Source organism: Cavia porcellus, unplaced genomic scaffold (assembly GCF_034190915.1).
Source record: "Cavia porcellus strain 051 isolate PalLab524CR breed Dunkin Hartley unplaced genomic scaffold, mCavPor4.1 scaffold_23, whole genome shotgun sequence".
In the NCBI taxonomy this organism is placed as follows: domain Eukaryota; kingdom Metazoa; phylum Chordata; class Mammalia; order Rodentia; family Caviidae; genus Cavia; species Cavia porcellus.
Window position 1 is genome coordinate 7,765,974 of NW_026947506.1, and position 20,395 is coordinate 7,786,368.

At 51.4% G+C, this 20,395-nt stretch overlaps 1 protein-coding gene across 2 annotated transcripts in view; it reads right to left on the reverse strand.

Moving 5' to 3' along the window:
• Vstm4 (V-set and transmembrane domain containing 4) overlaps positions 1–19,116 on the reverse strand; it is a 70,433-nt gene extending 51,317 nt beyond the window's left edge. The window contains exons 1-3 of one of the 2 annotated variants that reach the window (XM_013148614.3): positions 18,917–19,116; positions 13,425–13,823; positions 7,671–11,603 (exon numbers count right to left, since the gene is read on the reverse strand). In XM_013148614.3, coding sequence (XP_013004068.1) covers positions 11,125–11,603; positions 13,425–13,823; positions 18,917–18,968 — 930 coding nt within the window. In that variant the 5' untranslated portion in view covers positions 18,969–19,116 and the 3' untranslated portion in view covers positions 7,671–11,124. Of the gene's footprint in view, positions 1–7,670; positions 11,604–13,424; positions 13,824–18,916 lie in introns of those variants that run through there. The other variant, XM_003466063.5, reaches the window with a different exon arrangement.
• Between the last annotated feature and the right edge of the window lie 1,279 nt (positions 19,117–20,395).

Genomic DNA, 20,395 nt, shown 5'->3' on the forward strand with positions numbered 1-20,395 from the left:
CCCATGTACCGCACAGCATTTTCCCCTCCTTGGGCCCATTGCAAGTTGGGGTTCACCAGAGTTTGCATCACTCATTTATTTCTTGATCCAAACTCTCCATCCAAGCCCCGAGTCCAGGGCAGGGGCACTGAAACAGAGAGAGATAGGGTCACTGGTGCTGAGGGCCCTGGCCGGGTCCCTGCTCCCCATCTGACTTGCCCTTAATGCTCCCCTTGTCCTGTCTACACCATGAGCATGCATTCTGCCCTGCTGACTATTTGTGATGTCCTCTGCTTCTTGCAGAATGTTCTCCTTGTAACTTTCTCACCCAAGGGTGGCATCATTGTCCCTACCTTAGCCCCACATCAGTGTCACCCACTAGCACGACCCACTCATGCTCACCTCTGATTCACTGTGTCAGTGAGGTCTATTAAATGCACTCTCATGCACAGCTCTGGATTGTGGGGCTGGGGCTCCGGGAGGTTAGGTCCACCCTGACATCTCTTTGGGTGATGACAGTATGTGACAGTTAATCTCAACTGTTAATTTGACTGGAAGAAGAGATTCTTAGTGAGGTGACTGGATCATGGGATGATAGATTCATCTAAGGATTAAAGCAATGATGTTCACGGCTGCAGGTCCTTCTAGGAGATGGACCTAGTGACAGCTGCAGGTGGCCTCTGGAGTGAGACTTGGGAGGGAATACTTCCTAGAGACGCTGTCCTCCAGGTTTGCTACCCAGCTGCCACGAATCAAGCAGCTTTGTTCCCCCAGGCCCTTCCACCATGATGCTCCTGCCTTGGAGCTGGCCATGGACTGGACCCTCTGAAACCATGAGCCAAAGCAAACCACCCTCCTCTGAATTGTGGGTGGAAAATATTCTGTCCCAGCAACCGGAAGGGTGACTAATACACAGCCTCGTGAACAGAGACCTCCTACCTGCTTCTGAATTTAAGTTTGTAATTCAATCCTTCCCAGACTGTGGCAGTCGGCTGAGGGTCAGGACCACAAAGGGTGGTTCTAAGCAGCGTTTAAATAATGCTGCAGCTGTCAATGCAGTGTTCCCTTTGAGTGTCTGGACCTGTTGACACTTTAAACACTGAGATGCGTGCTTGCTTAATTAAGCAGTAACATTAAATGTTTGGTAAATCTCATTCCTAATTATCTGTTCTGTGTCTCCAGAGAAAAGGGAATTATTCAGTTAATTTATTCCACTGAAACTTAAAGAATTAGTTCTCTGTGGTATTAACTTCACGTCTAATTATTAAATTTCCTCTCCCATTATGGTGGCATCAAAGAGTCAGGTGATACAACTTATTCTAATTTCATACCTGCCTTCGTATGTTTGCAGTACGTAATGATTGCATTCCTTGTGGGGCGTCGATACATGGATATAGCACCTCAATTCCTTTCTTCGCCCCTTTTTCATTTCCTTCCTTCTCCTCTATCTCTTGGACCCCTTCCTGTTTGCAAAAGATCAATGTCCCTATTTCATATTATCTGTCTTTACTTTCCTCTTTATTGATGCTGATGGCTTCTCTTATAAGAGAAACTATGCAATATTTAAGCTTTCGTGTCTGACTTACAGAATCTTACATCACCATTTGGCCGTTAAACAAGGCTGCTTGGGGCTGGATTGAAACCCTGACTACATTGCAACAGACGACTTTGCAAACTGCTGCTGCCTAACGGGGTTTGCCCCCAGCTGCAGGGATGCAGGCGAATGCACATAGGTCCCCCAGTCAGGATCTCCTTTATTTCTGCAGCTGTCTCCTGCTATGAGCATAACAGCAGGGAGATCTATGTGGGTTCAGAATCTCAGACTCTCCCGGAACTGAACCTAGGGCCTTCACACTGAGCTACGTCCCCAGCCCTTTTTAATTTTTTATTTGGAGATAGGTCTCTCTCAGTCATTAACTTTGCCCAGCGTAGGTTCGAACTTGCAGTTCTCCTGTCTCAGACTCCCAGAGATTACAGGCGTGCACCATCACATCCCGCTGGAAGCACATCTGTTAGGAGCTCACAGGATCGAAGCTGTTGCAGCTCTCAGAGCCAAAGCCCGAATTAAAAGCCAAGTTCACAGCATGAGGCTGAGGCTCTCTAGGGGTGGGACCATGTGGCACCCTCCGGGGAGCCTTGAAACTGCCGACCTCACAGCTCCCACTGGTGACCTCAGGGAGGGTGACACCCAGATCTGAGACCTCATGGACTCCCAGGCTTCATTTTGAAAACTCTGCCGACTGCACAGGCAGAAGCCACAAGGCTCAGGGGGTCACCTAGCCCCTCACTTCCGCATGGTCTCCCTCACTCAGAGCCAAACTATAGAATCCACAGATCCAGGCACCCTTTGCATCTCTGGGGCAAAGTTCAATTTTGCAGAAAGCATCTTTAGATTCACTTTGACCTGATGGCTCTCGGCTGAGCATTCTCAGTCTGAAAATCCTGAATCTGAGGTGCTCAGAAGATGCTTGAGCCGTCCAGAGTGCCTGAATATTGCATAGCTGAAGAACCTCTCACATATGGGATGCTTGACCTGGCTTATCTCTCACTTGTGTGAGATGTTCAGACTCCTAGAATACGAAACATTCAGTTTTCAGAAGCGATCTTATAAATTTGCCTTGAAAAGGACAGTCACACTGTGCCTGGGTCCCCAGGACTTTTGATGAGCTCAGTACTTAGGGCAGTAGTACTTGTTGGAAACTGTTACTTTAAAAGCAAAACTCTTCAGTGGCTTTGTTGATTTTTTCCTCACCCTAAAGGCATCAAAAGCCAAGAGTCCCTGGGACTCTGTGCACGAGGGTATGGTGCCTGCCAGGCAGGAAAGTAAACAAGACTCCCCCTTGGTGAGAGGGACAGACAGGCAGAGCTGTCTATCTCCCTGCTGGCTTTGACCCTACCCTCTGATCAGATTCTCTAGTTTTCATCCTGTTTTCCAAGTGCCACCCACTTCAGCCGTGCTCTCCCCTGGTTCTGGGCACAGGACACTCAGATGTGGGCATTGGGCCTGGGAGGGAATGATCCTACCACTCACATGGCCATGTCTCTTCTGCAGTGAGGTCCCCCTCTACCCAGGACACTGGGACCTACGAGTGGCTGTCAATGGCTACAGGGATCCAGGTGAACACACCTCAACCCCCCTCCCCCAAGCAGTGTGTTCCCTGTGTCTTCCTGATCCTAGATCCCTGGCCTGGCCAGGAACAGCTGCTCCTCCTGACTCTCCAGGGGCTCCTCCCCTGCAGGAGCACTGCAACACCAGCCTTGGGGTTTCCCAGGTTCCATTCTCAGCCCCGCCTCACCCATCCCCAGCCTTCACCTGCCTAACCTAGAGCTTGCAGAGGAGCCTCCCAGCCAATGTGCCTGTGCCTACCGGAAGTGCCAGTCTGCCAGCCTCCAGCCTCTTGCCCTCCTACCTCTGTGGACCAGCTCTTCCCTCCTGTGACTGCTTTGTCAGTGTGGGCACCACCTTACACCCACCCATCAATGACCCCCATAAACACACAGCCCTCTGCCCTGCCCATGCTATTCAGCCAGCCAAGACTTCCTAGTCCAGCTGAGAATGGGTCCCCTGCTCCTGGTGGATTTAATCCTCTATCTGTGAATCCTGGGCAGCTACAAAGCCCTCTGCTTGCTACCCTGCAATATGATCTCCCAAATTCATGCCCCAAGCAGCCAACAGAGGGGTCCATCAAGAGATCTGAATCGTTCTGCAGTTTCCTATGGCTTACAGCACTATAGCGGACTCCCTAGCCTGCTTAGGGGGAGGGTCCCCTCCATCAAATGAGGAATATTCAGATTTCGGGCTGGCCCTGATAAGCTGGAGTCTCCCAGGCATGTGTTAACGATGGTTATGGATTCTTCTACCAGGCAAGATTGAGCACGCTGGCCTCCAAAATCAAGTGGAAACCCTCAGTCTTCAGTGCCAGCCCTTGCCGAGTGCTGCCTCCCTGGTTATCCACACTGACCCCCCATAAACTGCCAGGGTCCACTCCAGTCCTCCCCTCTCCCTCAGCCCATGAGGGGCACGCAGCACTGGAACCACCTTGTAGATGAAAATCTCCCCACCCCTCTGTGTTCCTAGGCCCATTGCTGCCAGCAGGGGTCAGCAGGTGTCAGATAACAGCCACTCGGGTTAGGGTGTGCTCTGGAAAGCTCATGAGTTGGAAGCTTGGTCCCCAAGACAGCAGGTGGTGAGGTGGGTGCTTTGGGAGGGGCTGGATCATGAAGTCATCTTCCTGGATCAATGAGTGGGGGCATTAAGGTTGGCTTGGTCCCCAAGTGAGCTCTCTTTGGCGTACATGTCCTGTCTTGTCATGCGATGCCCTCTTCGTCAAGGGCCATGAAGCCATCACCAATGCCAGTGCCATGCTCTTAGGGGTCCCAGCCTCCAGGACCATGAGCTAAATAAAGCTCTGTAATTCATGCACAGCCCATCTCTGATATTCTGTTAGAGCAACAAAAGCAGACTCAGTGATCCACGCCACTGGGTGAAGGGGTAAATGATCCCCCAGCACCCGTGGCTACTGTTTTCTGACTCAGCTTCCTCCAGCGCTGAGCAAAGAGCCTCCTGCCCGCGGAAGAGCAGATCCTGCCCCTGAACGCAGCAGCTCATTTCCTGTGATCATTTGCCATTCTCTTCCAGCGTGAGTCTGTCTTTCTGGAAATGAGTTCTGGAAATGAGGGATGATGTGGCCGCATTAGAGTCTCACCAGTGTCGTAGATGTGACACACTTGCCTTCCTCCTCGGGGATGTGGCTGGAAATCACCACCATGCCGTGCAGTCAGATCCAGTTCTCCCTCTGCCGTGCCTGGGAAGCCCTCAGCAGACACAGCCCCTGGCCTCTGGGTGATAATCCACAGTGCTGGAGATTCGCGCTCCCCCAATGTGAGCTCTTGTCTTCCTGCAAATCGAATCTCATTTTGTTATTTCCTGCCTCTATTTCTTACCTCTCTGGAATCATCCTTGTTATGTTTTACTCTTCACGGCTGATGAAAGAGTATTTCCCAATCTTGCATTTCCTGTAAAGTTCATTAGGGTGATGCAGGCTCCTTTCCCAATGTCATTGACAAAACGATTAAAAGTTATCAAACTGCACATTTCCCCCGGGGGATTCCCATGCTGCGTGACTTTGCGACTGGCTGCTCAACCCACTTCCTGTCAAGCAGGGTTTTCCACTGGCAAAAAACTATCATGGGACACAGGCGATTTAAGATACTGCATCTCTCAGACTTTGCATTTTCTTTTTTACTTGCATGGAAAAAAATGACATTAACGAGTTCTTCACCGTGATGGATTCTCTACAGGCAGCTGAACGGGACTTGGTGTCCCCTAGAGACTCACAGTTCATCGTTTCCATTGTATGGCTTTATACCACCTCACACTAGCCACTTTTGGGGTATGCAGGAGCCACCCCCCCCGCAAGCCCAACACAACTGTGGTTTGCAGAAAAGCCCTGATTTAATTTAACTTCTCCTTTCTTTAAAATATCTGATCTCTAATAATTTTCACAATGAAAGTAGTAGGCTCAGGGATGATTTTTATCACCACACACATGAATCAGAGACACACAGAGAGTTAGAGATAAACCAAACCTGCATAGAGCTGAATTAATCAAGCACCACCACAGATACGGGTGGGCTGGTCAGTTGGTTTGGTCTTACATTTTCTTGTTCTGCTATTTTATGTTGTGTGCCACCAAAATGCATCTGATAGGTATGTGACTATTGAGCTGGCCTCTGTCAGGGCCACTGCCCCAGGGATGCAGCTTGGATATGACAGGCCAAAGGCTATGTATGGGTTCCTGGACACCTCTGGGAATCCATCCCTTTGCAAGAAAGCAATCGAAGCACAGTGATGTGCACTGATGTTGTGGTAACAGACTTGATTCCATGGCTACACACAGCAAGGACTTAAATCCCCAAGCAGGGACACTTAAAGAATGGAGAAGTTAAATTAAATCGGGGCTTTTCTGCAAACCAATCAAATATCTCAGTTGCACACCCCAATAGTACCCATGGATTTAGTCTGTTCAGCAGCCTGGTGAGTGGGCTTCCCAGCAAAGATCTTTCCCAGCCAGTTCCCCACCACCATCTGCCCCCTCAACATCTCTCCCCTCCTCAGGGAAGAATGGCTGATGTTTTCTAAGTGAGACCACACACATGTACGTCAGAAGTGACTCTAGTAAGGAAAAGTGAGAAATCCTGGAAAATAGGAGAATTCCAAAAGTCATACAAATGTCACAGTTAAAGCAAAAAAGAAGAGAAAAAGTAAGTTTCAAAAATGATCATCTATCTGTGGCAGGCTTCTAGAATGGGTCTGTGAATAAGGAGTTTAAGAAACTCAAGAGCAGAAAGGTAAGTCACCAAGAGACACTACCAAGGCCATCCCGTGCGCTTTTCTGGTACGTTCACTCTCGGAGATCAGGACTAAGTCACGGGTTCCTTAAAGGCGGCTTCTCACTATGGCAACCGGGGGCCTGAAGCTGTTGAGACTGCCTGGCAAGTTGTGCACGGTCAAGATACAAACCAAAGACAAAGCAGAGATTCATAGTAAGGTCACACAAAAGGAGCACTCACTGTGTCATACGAAAGGTGGCTTCCTCTCTGGAAAGTTCTGGCGAGTGTCATGTGATTAGGAAAATCAAATGAGATAGAAGTTCCCAGACTCATGGAGAAGCAACTTGACATTGTAAAGCAGCTCATGATGCTGCTGACACAAACCAACCAAAGTCGGACTTGTTCCATCAGCCATCGGCCTGTTCAAGGCTCCATGCCTGTGTGTGTGTACAGAAGGAGCGGTGGATCCTGCTTAAGATTACTTGCAAATAAAACATCATGCAAACGATCACGAGGCATGGGAAGATATTTTTATAGATGACATTAAAAAAAAAAAAAGACCAGATTTGTGAAGGAGCCTGATGGGTCCCTGGACAGAGACACCTGAAGTAGGAAAGGCCTCTAAGGTGCTGTGAGGGTTCAGATGTGGTCTGTGGGCTCAGGTGCTGGAGGCCCGGTCCCCACCCAGGCGGAGGATGAGGCAGGAGAACCCGAAGAAAGAGCAGGGCCTGGTGGGAGGTGGAGGTGGAGGTCAGAAGGGATCACCGTCCTCTTCACAGGACCCCAGTTCGTTTCTTGGGGTGAGTTGCTATGTACAGGGCAAGTGGGCACTGGGTTTCTCTGGCCTTCTGTCTCTCCTTGAGACCTCCCCTCTGACACCCGTCCTCCACGTCTGGGGGTAGCCAGAGGCCTTCAGAGAGCCAAGCAAATGGTGCCACCCAGTCTTGGACTCTTGGCCTCCACAACCTCTTCTCTTCCTAAACAACCCAACCGCAGGTATTTTGTCAGAGCTCCAGAAAGCAGAGCAAAGCAGAGGCATGTGGCCACCCCAAAGCAATTTAGAAAGTCAGTAAAATTAAGCTCCCATCAAAATTTCCCCAAAACTGTGTAAGTTGCTTCTCATGATTCTCTTAAAGAAAATAGCTAGATTGTTCATTTAAAGAAAGATATTTGTCCTATTCCATAATAATTAAAATAGATCTACATTGTTAGGCATAAACCTTTTGTATTTAAATATAGAAATTTAGCTTATAACAGGGAAATCTCTGTTTAATAGACAGAGGAGACAGAAAGTTAACATTTGGAATGAATTTTATCAGCTACCATAGCTAACTAAGTAATTAGCATGGACACAGAAGTGCATTCAAAGAGAAAAAAGAACAAAGCTTACTTTTATTCATGTAAATATATTACCGAAATATATATGAAAAACATTTTTATAAACTTGGGGCAGGAAATACTTTCTAAAATCAAACATTAACAGAGGTACCACGAGAAGCCTATTGAATGTAAATTACGCCTTAATAAAAAGTGACTACTGGAAAAAGCAATACCATAATGGAAAAAAATGACAAATTCGATTACAAAAATATCCTGAAAGTGTGAAATGTCTCTATGTTAAAACAAAACATAAAATGGAAAACTCAGTGACAGAAGGAAATGTGTGTGTCACAAATAATAGCAAAGAGTTAGTGACCAGAAATGCACACACACACACACACACACACACACACACACACACACACACACCAGAGAGACAGCAACCCAATTATGGACAGCTATAATTACAGACAGGCAATTCAGAAAAGATATTTTTTAAGCAGTCAATAAACATGAAGAGATGCTACAACCCCATTACTAACTGAACGGACAAGAGAAATTAAATTTATCACATGAAATGTAATAATTAAAATTAAAATAATTTAATACTTTTCCCATCATTGTGATAAATCATGGAAAAGATGAACAAAATCGATCATTTATGAGGCTTCAGGGAAGGAGATACTCTCCAACCAGAGTATAAATCTGTAAAGTCTCTTTGGCAATAGAGTTCTGGCGATGTCTAGTAAAAATTTAAATACGCATAGCTTTCCGCCCAGTACTGTTTCCAGGAACCGGCTAGCAGGGACAGTTGGAAATGTGCACAACGCTGTTCCCTAAATCACTCTGCTGGTGGAAAATTGGGAGTTTCCTAAGCGCTCACCCTGGGACGGGGGTGGGGGTGGGGGGTTACAGGCAGCTTGGTCCTGTCTCCCTGCATGACATCATTTGTAGAAAATGCATGGAAAATCATCTCTTTCAAGCTTTTTGCAGGAGTGAAATTCTGTTCAACAGATGCTTATTAAGAGACACACAATTTCAGAACAAAACCCCAAGTATAATGTATTTCTGTTTGAAGAGGTGTTTGGAGTGGGTTTTTTTTTCCCCCTTAGCATTTACAGTATGAATGCTGTAGGTAATAGCAATCTAATTTAGGTAAAAAGCAACTTTTATTTTAAAGTTCATATTGATAGAAACAATATAGACCACTCTTTTTTTTTTTTTTTGAGGTACTAGAATTTAATTTCTAAAACCTTAGACATAAAGAAAAGGGAACAGATGAAAGGAAAAACAGTTTTTGTTTTTTTTTTTTTACATTTATTTTTTGGTCTTTTTCCTTTTTATCGGTACCAGGGATCGAACTCATGACTGCCTGCTTCCAAGGCAGACGCTTATGCCGCTGAGCTAAATCCCCAGCTCCAAAAGTTTTTTTTTTCAATAAACAAAGAGAAACACTTTTGTTTTTGTGTACTCTGTACTCTGAATAACACTTTGGCTTTCTTTTCATATTATAATACATAGCGTATTAATCATTCTCTGACTATATTTTATAAAATTTGTTTATTTTTAATAAAAGACAAGTGCTTTGGATATTTTCTTTATGAATATCTACTTGTAGTACATTGAAAATTTTAAAAAAGTGAACAGCAAGAATAAAGGTTAGGCCTTAGCTTCCACGATGATTTTAGATGATTATACTGTAATAATTTTGATGCTATTTGTCACTGGATATAAATCCAACATAGAATATACTTTTAAAAAGTTAAAAAAAATTAGCAATGATCATGCATACAGCAAGGTGACATCCTTGTTGAAACACACCTACACCATGTGGTCATGCATCCGTGGCTCAATGTGGGACTTTAGGTCAGGGTGGGGAAAGACGGGTTTTGCCTTGTTTGACTCTTTCACCCCTAATTAGTCTTCCTATGCTACAGCAGATGGCAAACACAGTGCCATGGGTACCGTGTTGGGTCATCCCCACTCCAAGCGGAGACCACACAAAGGAAGCTCCATGGGGAGGAAGGCAGATGAGATGAGCAGTTGGAGAGGTTAAGGAAAGAGGGGAGGTCCCTCAGAAGGTGACAGGCCAGAGGCATCCAAGCAAGAGGTGCTAGTGGTCCCGCCAAGGAGCACTTTGCACAACCACAGCACAACAGGGGTCTTTAAGTTAGAATTCTTCTTGTAAAGATGACCCACTTCTCCAGGCTTCCTCAGTGCATAAACCCCCATACCCTCCTCTCTTAGGCTCAGGCAAACAGAGAGCGCTCGGATGCTGGCCCAGGTCAGAGGCCAGCTTGCTTCCCACAGCAAAAGAGCAGGGGAGTTTGCAGGGCGTGGCGAGAAAAGCCAGCCAGGTTGTCTGTGTCTCACAGCATTCCTGTCCTGTCTTCCTTATAGAGAGGCCCCTGCACACCTGCAAACGGTGACAAAGTGATCGATAGCGTCTGAGGCCCCTCGGTCCTCGGGGCTGGCTTTGAATAAAGCTTTCATTTATTTTGCCAGGCCCCCTGTGCTCAGGGGGAGCAGTCAGTGTGTGGAAACTTCTGTGCATCCATCAAGCATTAACTGAGAGCCCTTCACGAGCTGTGCGATCACTGCCAGCATCCTTAGCATCCGCAAAGGGTATGTGTGACTGCAGTGGAGGAACAGAAACAATACACCAAGAAAGAATCTGTTGCCAGCTCAGTGGGCATCTCAGTCCAGTGAACACATCATGACTAGCCATCCCCATGATGGAGACCACGCCGGGGCGGGGGAGCCCTTTACAATGCTGGTGAGCACAGAAATCCATTAATTATTCTAGAGGTCAGTTCGGATCTTTGAATTGGATCCATCATTAGGTGGGGGAACTTTGGGCCAATATCTTATAGGACCTCTTATAGGATTTTATACTAAGGACAGCGACCTTTGCTGAGGTTAACTGACAAGGACTTAGCATCGCTTATATGTCCAGTAGCAACGAGCTACACCACAAATGCTCTCTGCTGTAAAAATCATGCTGTGGAACCATATTTAACAAAGACAATGTGTGGACTGTTTAGACATGTCAGAAAAGCCAGGCACAGATGGTATTGATGTTAAAAGTGACAGGAGATTTTGTGTTTTTAGTGCACGAAGTCCCTGAGAGGACAGACACTGAATGTCAGGTTCTGTTGCAATGGAGACATTGCAAAGCCTCTAATGGAGACCACTGCAAATGGAGTCATTGGAAAGTCACTTTTGTTTCTACCCAACCCTTTTCAGAGTTTTTCTGGACTTTCTGCAACAGGAAACAATCAGCATATGGAAATATGAGGAACAAGTGACAGCTGTGGCTTGAGCTCTGTACCAGGAGCCGTTCCACAACTTCTCTAGGTGACAGTCACCCTCAGTCTGCGGGGAGGAGTTTGCTGCAGAGGGCTGAGGAGAGGCAGGGCACAGCCTTACCTTCAAGAACTCTGCAGTAAAAGACACTTTTGCTTCTGGTGAGATGCAGGAGGAAACTCACCATCAAGTCCATGGCAAAGGGCAAAGGGTGGAGCTGAGATGCACGGGAAGTCCCTGGCATCTGTCTCCTCTCCCACGGGTGGCTGACAAGCCACAGAGAGAAGCATGCAAAGAAAATGCGGAAGTCAGGACCAGGTCCCAGATGATGAAGCAGACACCAGGCCCAGGGAGAGGCAACCAGCTGAGTCGGACCCCAGTCCTGACTTTGGAAAGGAGACAGCTGGGCCAGGCCTCCCCAGCTCCCCTTGGTGAAGAGCACAGACCAGGCCTGTCAGGCTTCAGATCATTTACTGAGGGGTGGCTCGCCTTAGTCCCCTTCCGTGGCCCCCTGGAAGCATGGTCATCGCTTCCTGAGGCATCGGGCCTTCCCACCAGCAAACCATGGCGGCTGCAGGCTCCAGGGAGGAAGGCAGCCATGTGCGAGATGAGAACCACTTCCAGGTCAGAGGTGGAGGAGGTGGGCAGCACAGAGAGATGGAGAACTGGAGAGGAAGAGGAAGAAAAAGTTCAGTGTGCAGAGGGAAGGCAGTGGACAAAGAAATGGGAGAGAAGGGCCCTGGGGAGAGGAAAGGGAAGGGAAAGGGTTTGTTTCCACTTAGGCCTTTGGAGCAAGTTCCTTGTGAATGTTCTAGAAGACATTGGCTAGACTCCCTGAAGTCAGTTCACATTAACTAAGCTGGATGATCGTGCTTACTTGGAGGACGTAAGCTTTGATATATGTTCTAATCACAGAGCTTCATTACTGCCAAGATATTTGGGGCCTAATTCCAGAATGCACTGTCATGAGAAAACAGAATTACATTAATCTCATACACATGCAGGCTGAGTGGTAGTATTCTCCCCCCCCAGTCTCTGTACTTTTTTATGCAATTCTGTTTTATGCCAAAATACATATTTATACTAATAGTCATTTGTTTTCTTGAATTAATTCGCTAAAGATGAAAAAGTGCACATTTTAGTTTGCATGTCATCCTGTGCGTGCTCTCATTACAATACTGCAAACTCCAGAGACACACACTGCTTTACAGACCTCCTGTGTACAGCACCTCACTCTCACATGCTCCTCATCCATGGAGCACACTGGCTGAACCTTACACGGCTGAGTTTTATCCCAGTCAGGCATGGGGTGCACGCCTGTAATCCCAGCACACTAGAAACTGAGGCAGGAGGATCTCCGTGAGTTCAAGGCCAGTCTGTGCTACACAGCAAGACTTTGTCTTAAAAAATGAATAGACAAACAAGGGCACAGGAAACTAAAACAGAATCAAAACGAAGGAAAAGCTTACCAAAACAATGTCACAGCGACCTTTAGTATTCTTTAGTATTATATAGAACAGAGCTAGACTGTTGTTTATATTTTCACACTGTGACCCTCTAGATCTTGTGCTGTACTAAACCAGGTTCCAAGCAACCCAAGGTATAATCTGAGTGCAACTGGCAAGAGGCTTTTTCCTTCTCGGGTCTCTGATGACAAAGCTTGGCAGCCCTCCGAGGTGGCATTGGGAGGCCACAATGTCCTGGGAGCAGTGCACACCCCTGTCTGTGTCCAGGAAGGGCTTTGCCTCTGGGCCTTAGCCCCCTTCCTGAAGGGTTTTTTAGCCTGAGCTTGGAGCACATCCACGGGACGATGCATGGGAGCCACTGCTTGTCCTGTTATAGGCTTTACCGTTCACATCAGGGCCCCCTGGGCAATGTGGGTCTCTCTGTGAGTGCCCTCGTGAATCCAGCCAGGGTGAGCAGGCTGGGCTCGGAGCAGGCTGGGCTCCCTGAGCTGCAGGCTGGGCTCGGATCGAGTCTTCCCTGAGCACACTCAGCCAGCCAGTAAAACTCAGAGTCCCTGAGTGATCCCTATCACCTGCCCCTCTCCAGAGCATGCTGGAGGAGGAAGCCTAGAGACGCCCGGAGAGCTCCTGCAGGGTTCTGCAGGCCTGGAGGCAGACCCTGCCCCCAGCCCCTGTGGGAAGGCGGGAGTTGGCTTTTGGAAGCTCCTTAGCAAACCCAGGCAGGTCCCAGGGTCGCCCCATTCATTTCTCTGTAGCTTCCACAAACCCCAGTTCCTTCTGTGTCCCCTAAAGCAGCCCAGCCCTCTGCACAGATAGCCAAGGTGGATCTCTGCCCTCTTGCAATAGTCCCTGCTGAATGCAATCTGTCCTCATCCCTCTGAGGAGTGCCTGGTGGCTCACCTGAGTGCACACAGCCAGCTATTCCCCACAAAGATTCCAGGGGGAGCCAACACAGCCCCCCTCATGCTGACCTGAGCTGGGCCCAGGTCCCGCCCCTCCCCCCCACTCTCCCCACCCTACCTCTCATCTCCGTGGCTGAGGAGCCGTTGGACCAGGCCGTCCACTTGTTCCGGTGCTTGCTGATCTCCTGCACCCGGCAGACGTACTGGCCCTGGTCAGCGGGCCTCAGAGTCAACACCGAGAGCCGGTACCGCGCCCCACGCTGCTCCTCCAGCAGCCGCAGCCTCCGGCGGTGCGCACTGCGGCTGAAGTTCCCATAGTACTGCACAGCCCGGAGCTTGGTCATCTTCACCATCAAGGCCTCTGGGCTGTTGGCGCCTGCGAAAAACCAGCGTACGGCCAGCAGGCTATCCTTGAGCCTCTTCTGGGACACGTGGCACAGGAGGGTGGCATTGTCCCCTTCCAGGTAGTCAACCACAGGTCCCGGGGACACGGTCACATTGAGAGCCCAGCAGACCTCTGCAGAAGAACAGGAAAGGGGAAATGGTGAGCGAAGGCCTTACACCCCCGGGGACGCCGTTCATGGCCAGGGACCTGCAGGGCCTCAAGCCCAGGGTAGCCCTTGGGCCTATGTGGCCAGAGCAGGTGGTCCCCAGCCTCCCGTTCACCCCCAGATGAGAGCTGCCCTGTGGGACTATCAGGGCTCCACATTCTCGTGTCTGGGTAACCCCACTCCTATGGCTACCAAACAGTCACCACCTGGCTGTATATTGCTCAGGAAACTGTAACTGGTCACCCACAGTTAAAATTCCTCAGATCCACATACGAATCTGTAGAGCTGGAATCTGCAAAATGCCTGGCCTATGGCCGTGTTTGCAGCCAGTGTCTCTGAGGCCGGCAATCATCAGCGTGGGCAGCACTGGGGTCAGGCTGCCCTCCCCGATCACCTGTCTGCCACAGCCCTCAACCAGCCTTTCCCCTCCTCTGACTCTAGCCAGGGCAGGCACTCAGGAGGGGCCTGGCAGGAACTAAGCCAGCACGCTGGGCTGGAGCAGTGTTTCAGGGTCTTTCTCGGGCTCAGGACTGGGTTCTCAGAATGCAGGAATGATGGTCCCTCGGGACAGGGAGGGAGGAGGGACTGTGCCAAGGCTCCCAAAGATGCTGCAAAACTTCAGCGCCACCCATTACTTCCTGCCCTTTGCTTTCTTAGAAACTGTCCGAGGCTGCCCACCCCGGCTGCTCTTCTGCCCTTGAGCTGACCTTTCCAGAGCCATCCCAACCCGCTTGGGCATCCCGACCAGCAGCCCTCAGAGAGGCCTAGTGCTGTGACTTCAACAGAAGCCACTGTTGAAAGGGGACAGTGGTCGCAGTGCCCTGGATCCAACAGCACACCCTTCTGGTCCTAAGGCTTGAATCTGTCCCCCTAATGTTCCTGTGTTGAAAAGTTAATCCCAAAGCCACAGGTTAATGGTTTTGGAGAGGGGGTTTTGGGATTGATTGGGATTACATGAGGTCAGGAATGTGGCCCCAGGATGGCATTAATGACTCTGTAAACAGAGGAAGAGAGTCCTGGGGCTAGGGATTTAGCTCAGCAGCATAAGCACTTGCCTTGCAAGCAGGCAGTCGTGAGTTTGATCCCTGGTACCGATTAAAAAAAAAATTATCAGGCCTCAGGTGTTTTGTTACAGCAACAAAAACCAACTGAGAAACTCTGGTAGACGGAGCCAAGAAAGGGTCTTGGTGCCGAGTGCTGGAAACTCTTTCTGTGCAATCTAAACCTTCCCCTCACCAGGTCCACGTTTGCACCTCCTTACAGCCCAGGATACCACTCCCACTCAAGGAGACACCATCCCCTGCCCACACAACCACAGCAGCAGGCTTCCCCAGGGCCATTTCAAACCTCAGCTTTAGACCCCTGACATCTCCTTCTGGTTACAGGAAGGAGTTTGGGCCCCAGATGTCAGAGTCACCAAAAACCTTGTCCCCTGGTCAGTGCTGCAGTCACTCAAAGAGCAAGCAGAAAAAAGAGAAAGATTTGGAATTTGACAAGAAGGGTGTGGGTCCCTGAGGGGCCATGAGGTTGTTCCGAGGATGTCACAGAGAAAGCAATCTTCCGTGTAAACCACGGACAACAGGTCTTCGTTTGCTTTATGTGGCTAACAGCACGATGCTACAGACTGAGAAGGTTCTGGTCCAAGTACAAGAGGCCGTGCCTGGTGATATGGAGCCCTAGAGTGGCCCAGGGCATCATGTGACCAGAAACTGGGTGTCTGAGAGGCCCACCCCACTGGCTTTGATGGTAGACACACTCTCAGGATCGCTCATTAGCCCCCAACCCATTCATTGGAGGAGTGGGTTCCTCTATTCAGGAGGGAGCCCTGATCGCCTCTGAAATTCCTGCCTCTTGCTGGAAATTAAACCTCAGCTCAGCTGCAGGGGGGACAGATCCTTCAAAGCAGCTAAGCTCTTCCTTAGCTTCCCTTGTGGATTTCATATACCAACTGCCTCGAGCATTCTGAGGTCACGGTGAGCTGCCTTTCTATCCATCTCTAAGCTCTTAGGAGCCAGGCACTGGCCCATAGGACTCTCCAAAGCCATCCAACAACATTGACTGACCGGCACCCAGCAAACATCTGTCATAGGTAGATGGGGACATAGCATGTTTGGGGGCCAATCCTCAGCATGCCACACCATGACAGCAGAGGGGACAAAAATCAGGAAGAAACCAGGCCAGCTGGACTCAGCTGGACTCCAAGCCCCTGAGGGACAGACAGGAGGTCCCCTGCATGCACCATGATGATGGGGACAAAGCCAACCAAGGGAGACACCTGGAAACACGGATAGCAAACCAAGGTGTCCTGCGCTAATCCCTGGGAACTTTCGACTGTCACCTCATGTGACAAAAAGCATTTTATGAATGTAGTTAAATGTGTGCTCCTGGACTGCAAGGAGTGTACCCTGCCCCTGGTGCCAGCTCCTCCAGGAACGGTCCCCACCTGGCAGGCAGGCTCTTACCCTTGGCCCTGCTGCACTCCCTGCTGATGGTGAAGCCCCCACGACGGGGCTTCCTGGAGAGCAAGGGGCAGCTGGGACCCCCACCCCAGCAGCCACCAGGGCAGACAGCAGAGGCACTGCAGCTGGCCTCCAGAAGCCAAGGCCTGCCCCTCCCAGCCCAGGGGCCCCAGGGAGCTGGGAAGGCAGGAAGTGGAAACCATGCATGGGAAGACAGGGAGTGACCCATGCCCCAGGCTCCTCCTAGTGAGGCTGCGTGCTGATTTACAGTGACTGCAACAAGGAGCATGTGTGCCAAGTGCCGCAGCCCTGGGGAGCTCCAGGGTTCCCAAGAAGGGCTGGACAGACCAGATGCGGACAGACAGGGCCACGGCCAGCCTCCAGGACACACCCGCTTTCTCTCTCACAGCACCCTCTCTTCTCCGCCTTAGTTCTGCCTTGTTTTCTCTGACAAATGGATGGGGTACCTGTTTCTTCCATCACAGGGTAAAGATCCTCTTCATGTCCCACGCCCCCCAAAATGTCCCATGTAGGAATCCTAACCCCAGCACCCAGTGTCTGACTGTACTGGGAGATGGGGCCTTTAAAGAGGGGATAAGTCCACACAAGGTACCCAGGGTGGGCTCTGCTCCAACATGACCTTAGGAAAGAGATGCACACGGTGCCCACACAGAGAGGAGATGCCCACTGTTATTGGCAAACAGAGGACAGAGGCCCGGAGCTGACACCTTGAGCCTCCAGAACTGTGTATAAGTAAATTCTCATTGATTAAACCTCCATCTGGGGTGCTCTGTTTTAGCCTCCCCAGCAGACAGATGCAACCTGATGATCAAGACTGTAATGTTCAGTGAAATACACGAGACATACAACCTTAAATACTGCATCATTTCTCTTATGTGGGAAACCCAAAGTTCAAACCATTTAAAGAGCAAGATAAAAGAGAGGAAACAGAGATAAACCTTTTGCAAATGGAAGGGGGAAGAAAAGACAAGGAATTAAGATGTGTTATGTACAGGTACCAGGTTCCCACAAGGAACAGACACGTTGCATACTGCAAATATGCACTGATGAGAATTTTAAAAATATTCACATCCACCTTTAACACAAAAGGTTTGGGATTGAAATTGAGATGGCTGGGTCCCACCCCCCCACCCCCAGCTGGGAAGCTTGGCTGGAGGTCACAGCTGTCAGGTTGCAGGGAGTCCCCTGGGCAGGGCTGTTTCCTGCACTGAGCTGGCTAAGGCAGAGCCTGGCCTCTGTGTACTACGTGGCTTCACGCACGTGGGATCTCTAGGGGGAAGAGACACTGAAGGACCAGTCCTGGCAAGCAGGAGCACAGTGGGGTGCTCATTTCAGGACCAGCGGGGGTTGGGGGCAGGAGTCCTGATGGAAACCTAGAACATGTGATGGCAGACACGTGGTGAGGGCCACCCAAGGAGGAGTATGGGGCTCTGGTACAGGACAGAGCCTGCAGGACCCCAAAGTCCAGTTCTCAGGGTTCCTTGACCTAAACACTGCATATTGGGGCAACCTCTCTGACAGTCCCTACAATCAGGAAGGCAGGGGTCACCCTGCAGAGAAGCCCACAGCACCCACCACTTGGCAGCTGCCACGAGAGGGGACTTGGTCTGCTCCTCAGCCAAGCCTCAGCCATCCCAGCAGCCAAAGCAGTGACCACGATGACAGCCAGCTCTTCCCACGGCCCCTTCCGGGCTCCCAGAAGTCCTGCCGCCCACGTGAGCCAGAGGACACTGGGTGGATCTCTACCCACTGGTGTCCAAATCTCTCCTCCTCCAGCCCAAGCTTGGGAACAGGGTCACCAGTGGGAAATTACTTCCCACTGTGTGCAGGTCATTTTCCTTATTTACAAAGCAAATGCCAAACAGCTTAGAAGCTGTGAGCAGTCCAGGGCCAAGATTCCCCCGGGGGGGGGGTTCATATTCCAGCTCTATCCTTATCAGGGCATGGGCCCGTGCCTCAGTTTCCCCACCTGCAACGGGCGGTAACAGCAGCAAATGAACTGAGTTCATGTTTTGTGAAGTGCTTTGAATCTATAAATAGCTGCTCTTCTCACTGTAACTTTGACATATTGTTGTGGATAACTGCGATTACACAGAGCTGGCCCGGGACTAGCACCTGGACTGGTGCTCAGGAAACGGCAGCCACCGTACGTACGCGGGTTCTCACAGTCACTCCAGCTGCGGCCCTGGTGAATCCAGAGCGCAATGAAGTTTTCCAAAGTTTGCAGTGGCAGCTCGCGCTGGCAGAGGCCGTGCAGGCGGGTGCGTGCGGGCAAGCGCGCGGCTTCCCCAGGACGCCGTCCCCCAGGCCCAGCCACCCCGTCCCGGTCCCAGGCGGCGGGGACAGCGCTGTCGAGTGGCGCCTGACTGCGGAGGAGAAGGCACCGACCCCTGCCAGGCTGGCCCGGGCAGGCCTGCAGCTTGGGGACGACGCGCTGTCCCGGGCCTCTCCGGAGGGGAGGGCGCACGGTGTGACAGCCCGCCGGGTCCTGACCCCTGGCGGCAGGGAGGGGACGGGAGGCGCCCGATCCGCCCCTGCCCCGATCCCAGACCCCCGGGTCTCCCGAGCCCTCAGCTTACCCGGGCCCGGAGCCCGCGCCCACAGCACCGCCGCCAGCGCCAGCAGCCGCATCGCCCCGCCGCCACCGCCGCCGCCGCCGCGGGCCTGGCGCTGTGACGCCGGGAGCGCCAGCGCCACCACCTCCTGCCCGGCCCTGGTCCTGCCCGGCGCCCGCCCCCGGCCCTCAGCGCTCAGCCCTCAGCCTGCGGCTGCACAGACCCAGACCCTGACCCTCGGCCCCGCCCCCTTCCCACCAACGCTTCGGCCCCGCCCCCTACAGCCCCTTCCCCACCCCTAAAGCGTAGCCATTTGCCCATTGATGACCCCGCCCACCCTTAGCCCCGCCCTCCCCGCCCATTCAGCGGCCCCGCCCCCTCCCGCCCCGCCCATTCACCGGCCACGCCCCCACCCATCACGCCCACTCACCGGCACGGCCCCGTCCCGCCCATTCTCCAGGCCCGCCCACCACCTGCCCAGCCCCTGGTCCAGCAGAACCCAGGCCACCTCAGCCCAGCACACTACCGCTGGCCCTAACCTGCACTGGTTCTGGAAGCCGCCTGTGGCTGCAAACGGACACACCTGCTCCATGTGCCAGTGTCCTTGACCGCTAAGATAAGGTCCTGGGAGCGGGCTTCCTCTAGGAAAGCCGACCTAAGACCATGCTGAGGCCCTGCATTCACTCATCTTGGGTCTCTGTGACCCCAGAGCTGCTGAGAGGGAGAAGACCCTGCTGAACTTGGAGAAGATGGTCCAGGGTGGGCACCCCTGGAAAGAAAGGGTCCTCGCAGACAAGTCTGGAATAGGTGAAAAGTATTAGTAATTGTGAGCTCTTACAGTGCCCAGGGTCAGGTGGCTTACAAATGTGAGAGCCAGGACCACTGTTAGTCGCCCTGTGCCTCAGTTTCCCCCATCTGTACCACGGGTCCCACCCTGCCGGGGGTTAAAAAGAACAGATGGGACAGTTCCTTAAGGTAGCAGCCAGCACCTGTCAGGACACAGAAGCAGGAGACAGAGGAAAAGTGATGTCACAGCCTGAGACCTGCAGCATGGTGGCCTGGCGGGTCACTGAGCCAAAGCCAGGCTGTGTACTCAGGCCCATCTCACAAGCTGGGTTGGGATCTCTGCACAGAAAAAGCCCGTGAGGGATGCTTCCTGGGTCTACCAGAGGGGACTGTGTGCTCTCCTGCCCCAGGCTCACCCTGGCCCCTGAGCCCTGGGGGTCCTCAGACCGGACCCTGGCTGGAGCAGGTGCTGCAGAGATGGGGCTGACCAGCAAGGCAAAAGGCAGTCCCGATGGAGCGAGCAGCCACTTCGCTGCCTGGGCAGGTGTGTGGAAGGGCCTGCCGCGGAGAGGTGGGTGGGTTGGTCTCAAGGTCCCTGTATTGGACGCTGAGAACAATGGAGCATCACAGGGACAACTGAACTCCACTTGGGGCTCAGGGAGACCTGGAGACCTGTCCAGGGTTCTGTCTCACTGGGAGCTTGGACCCTGATGGAGT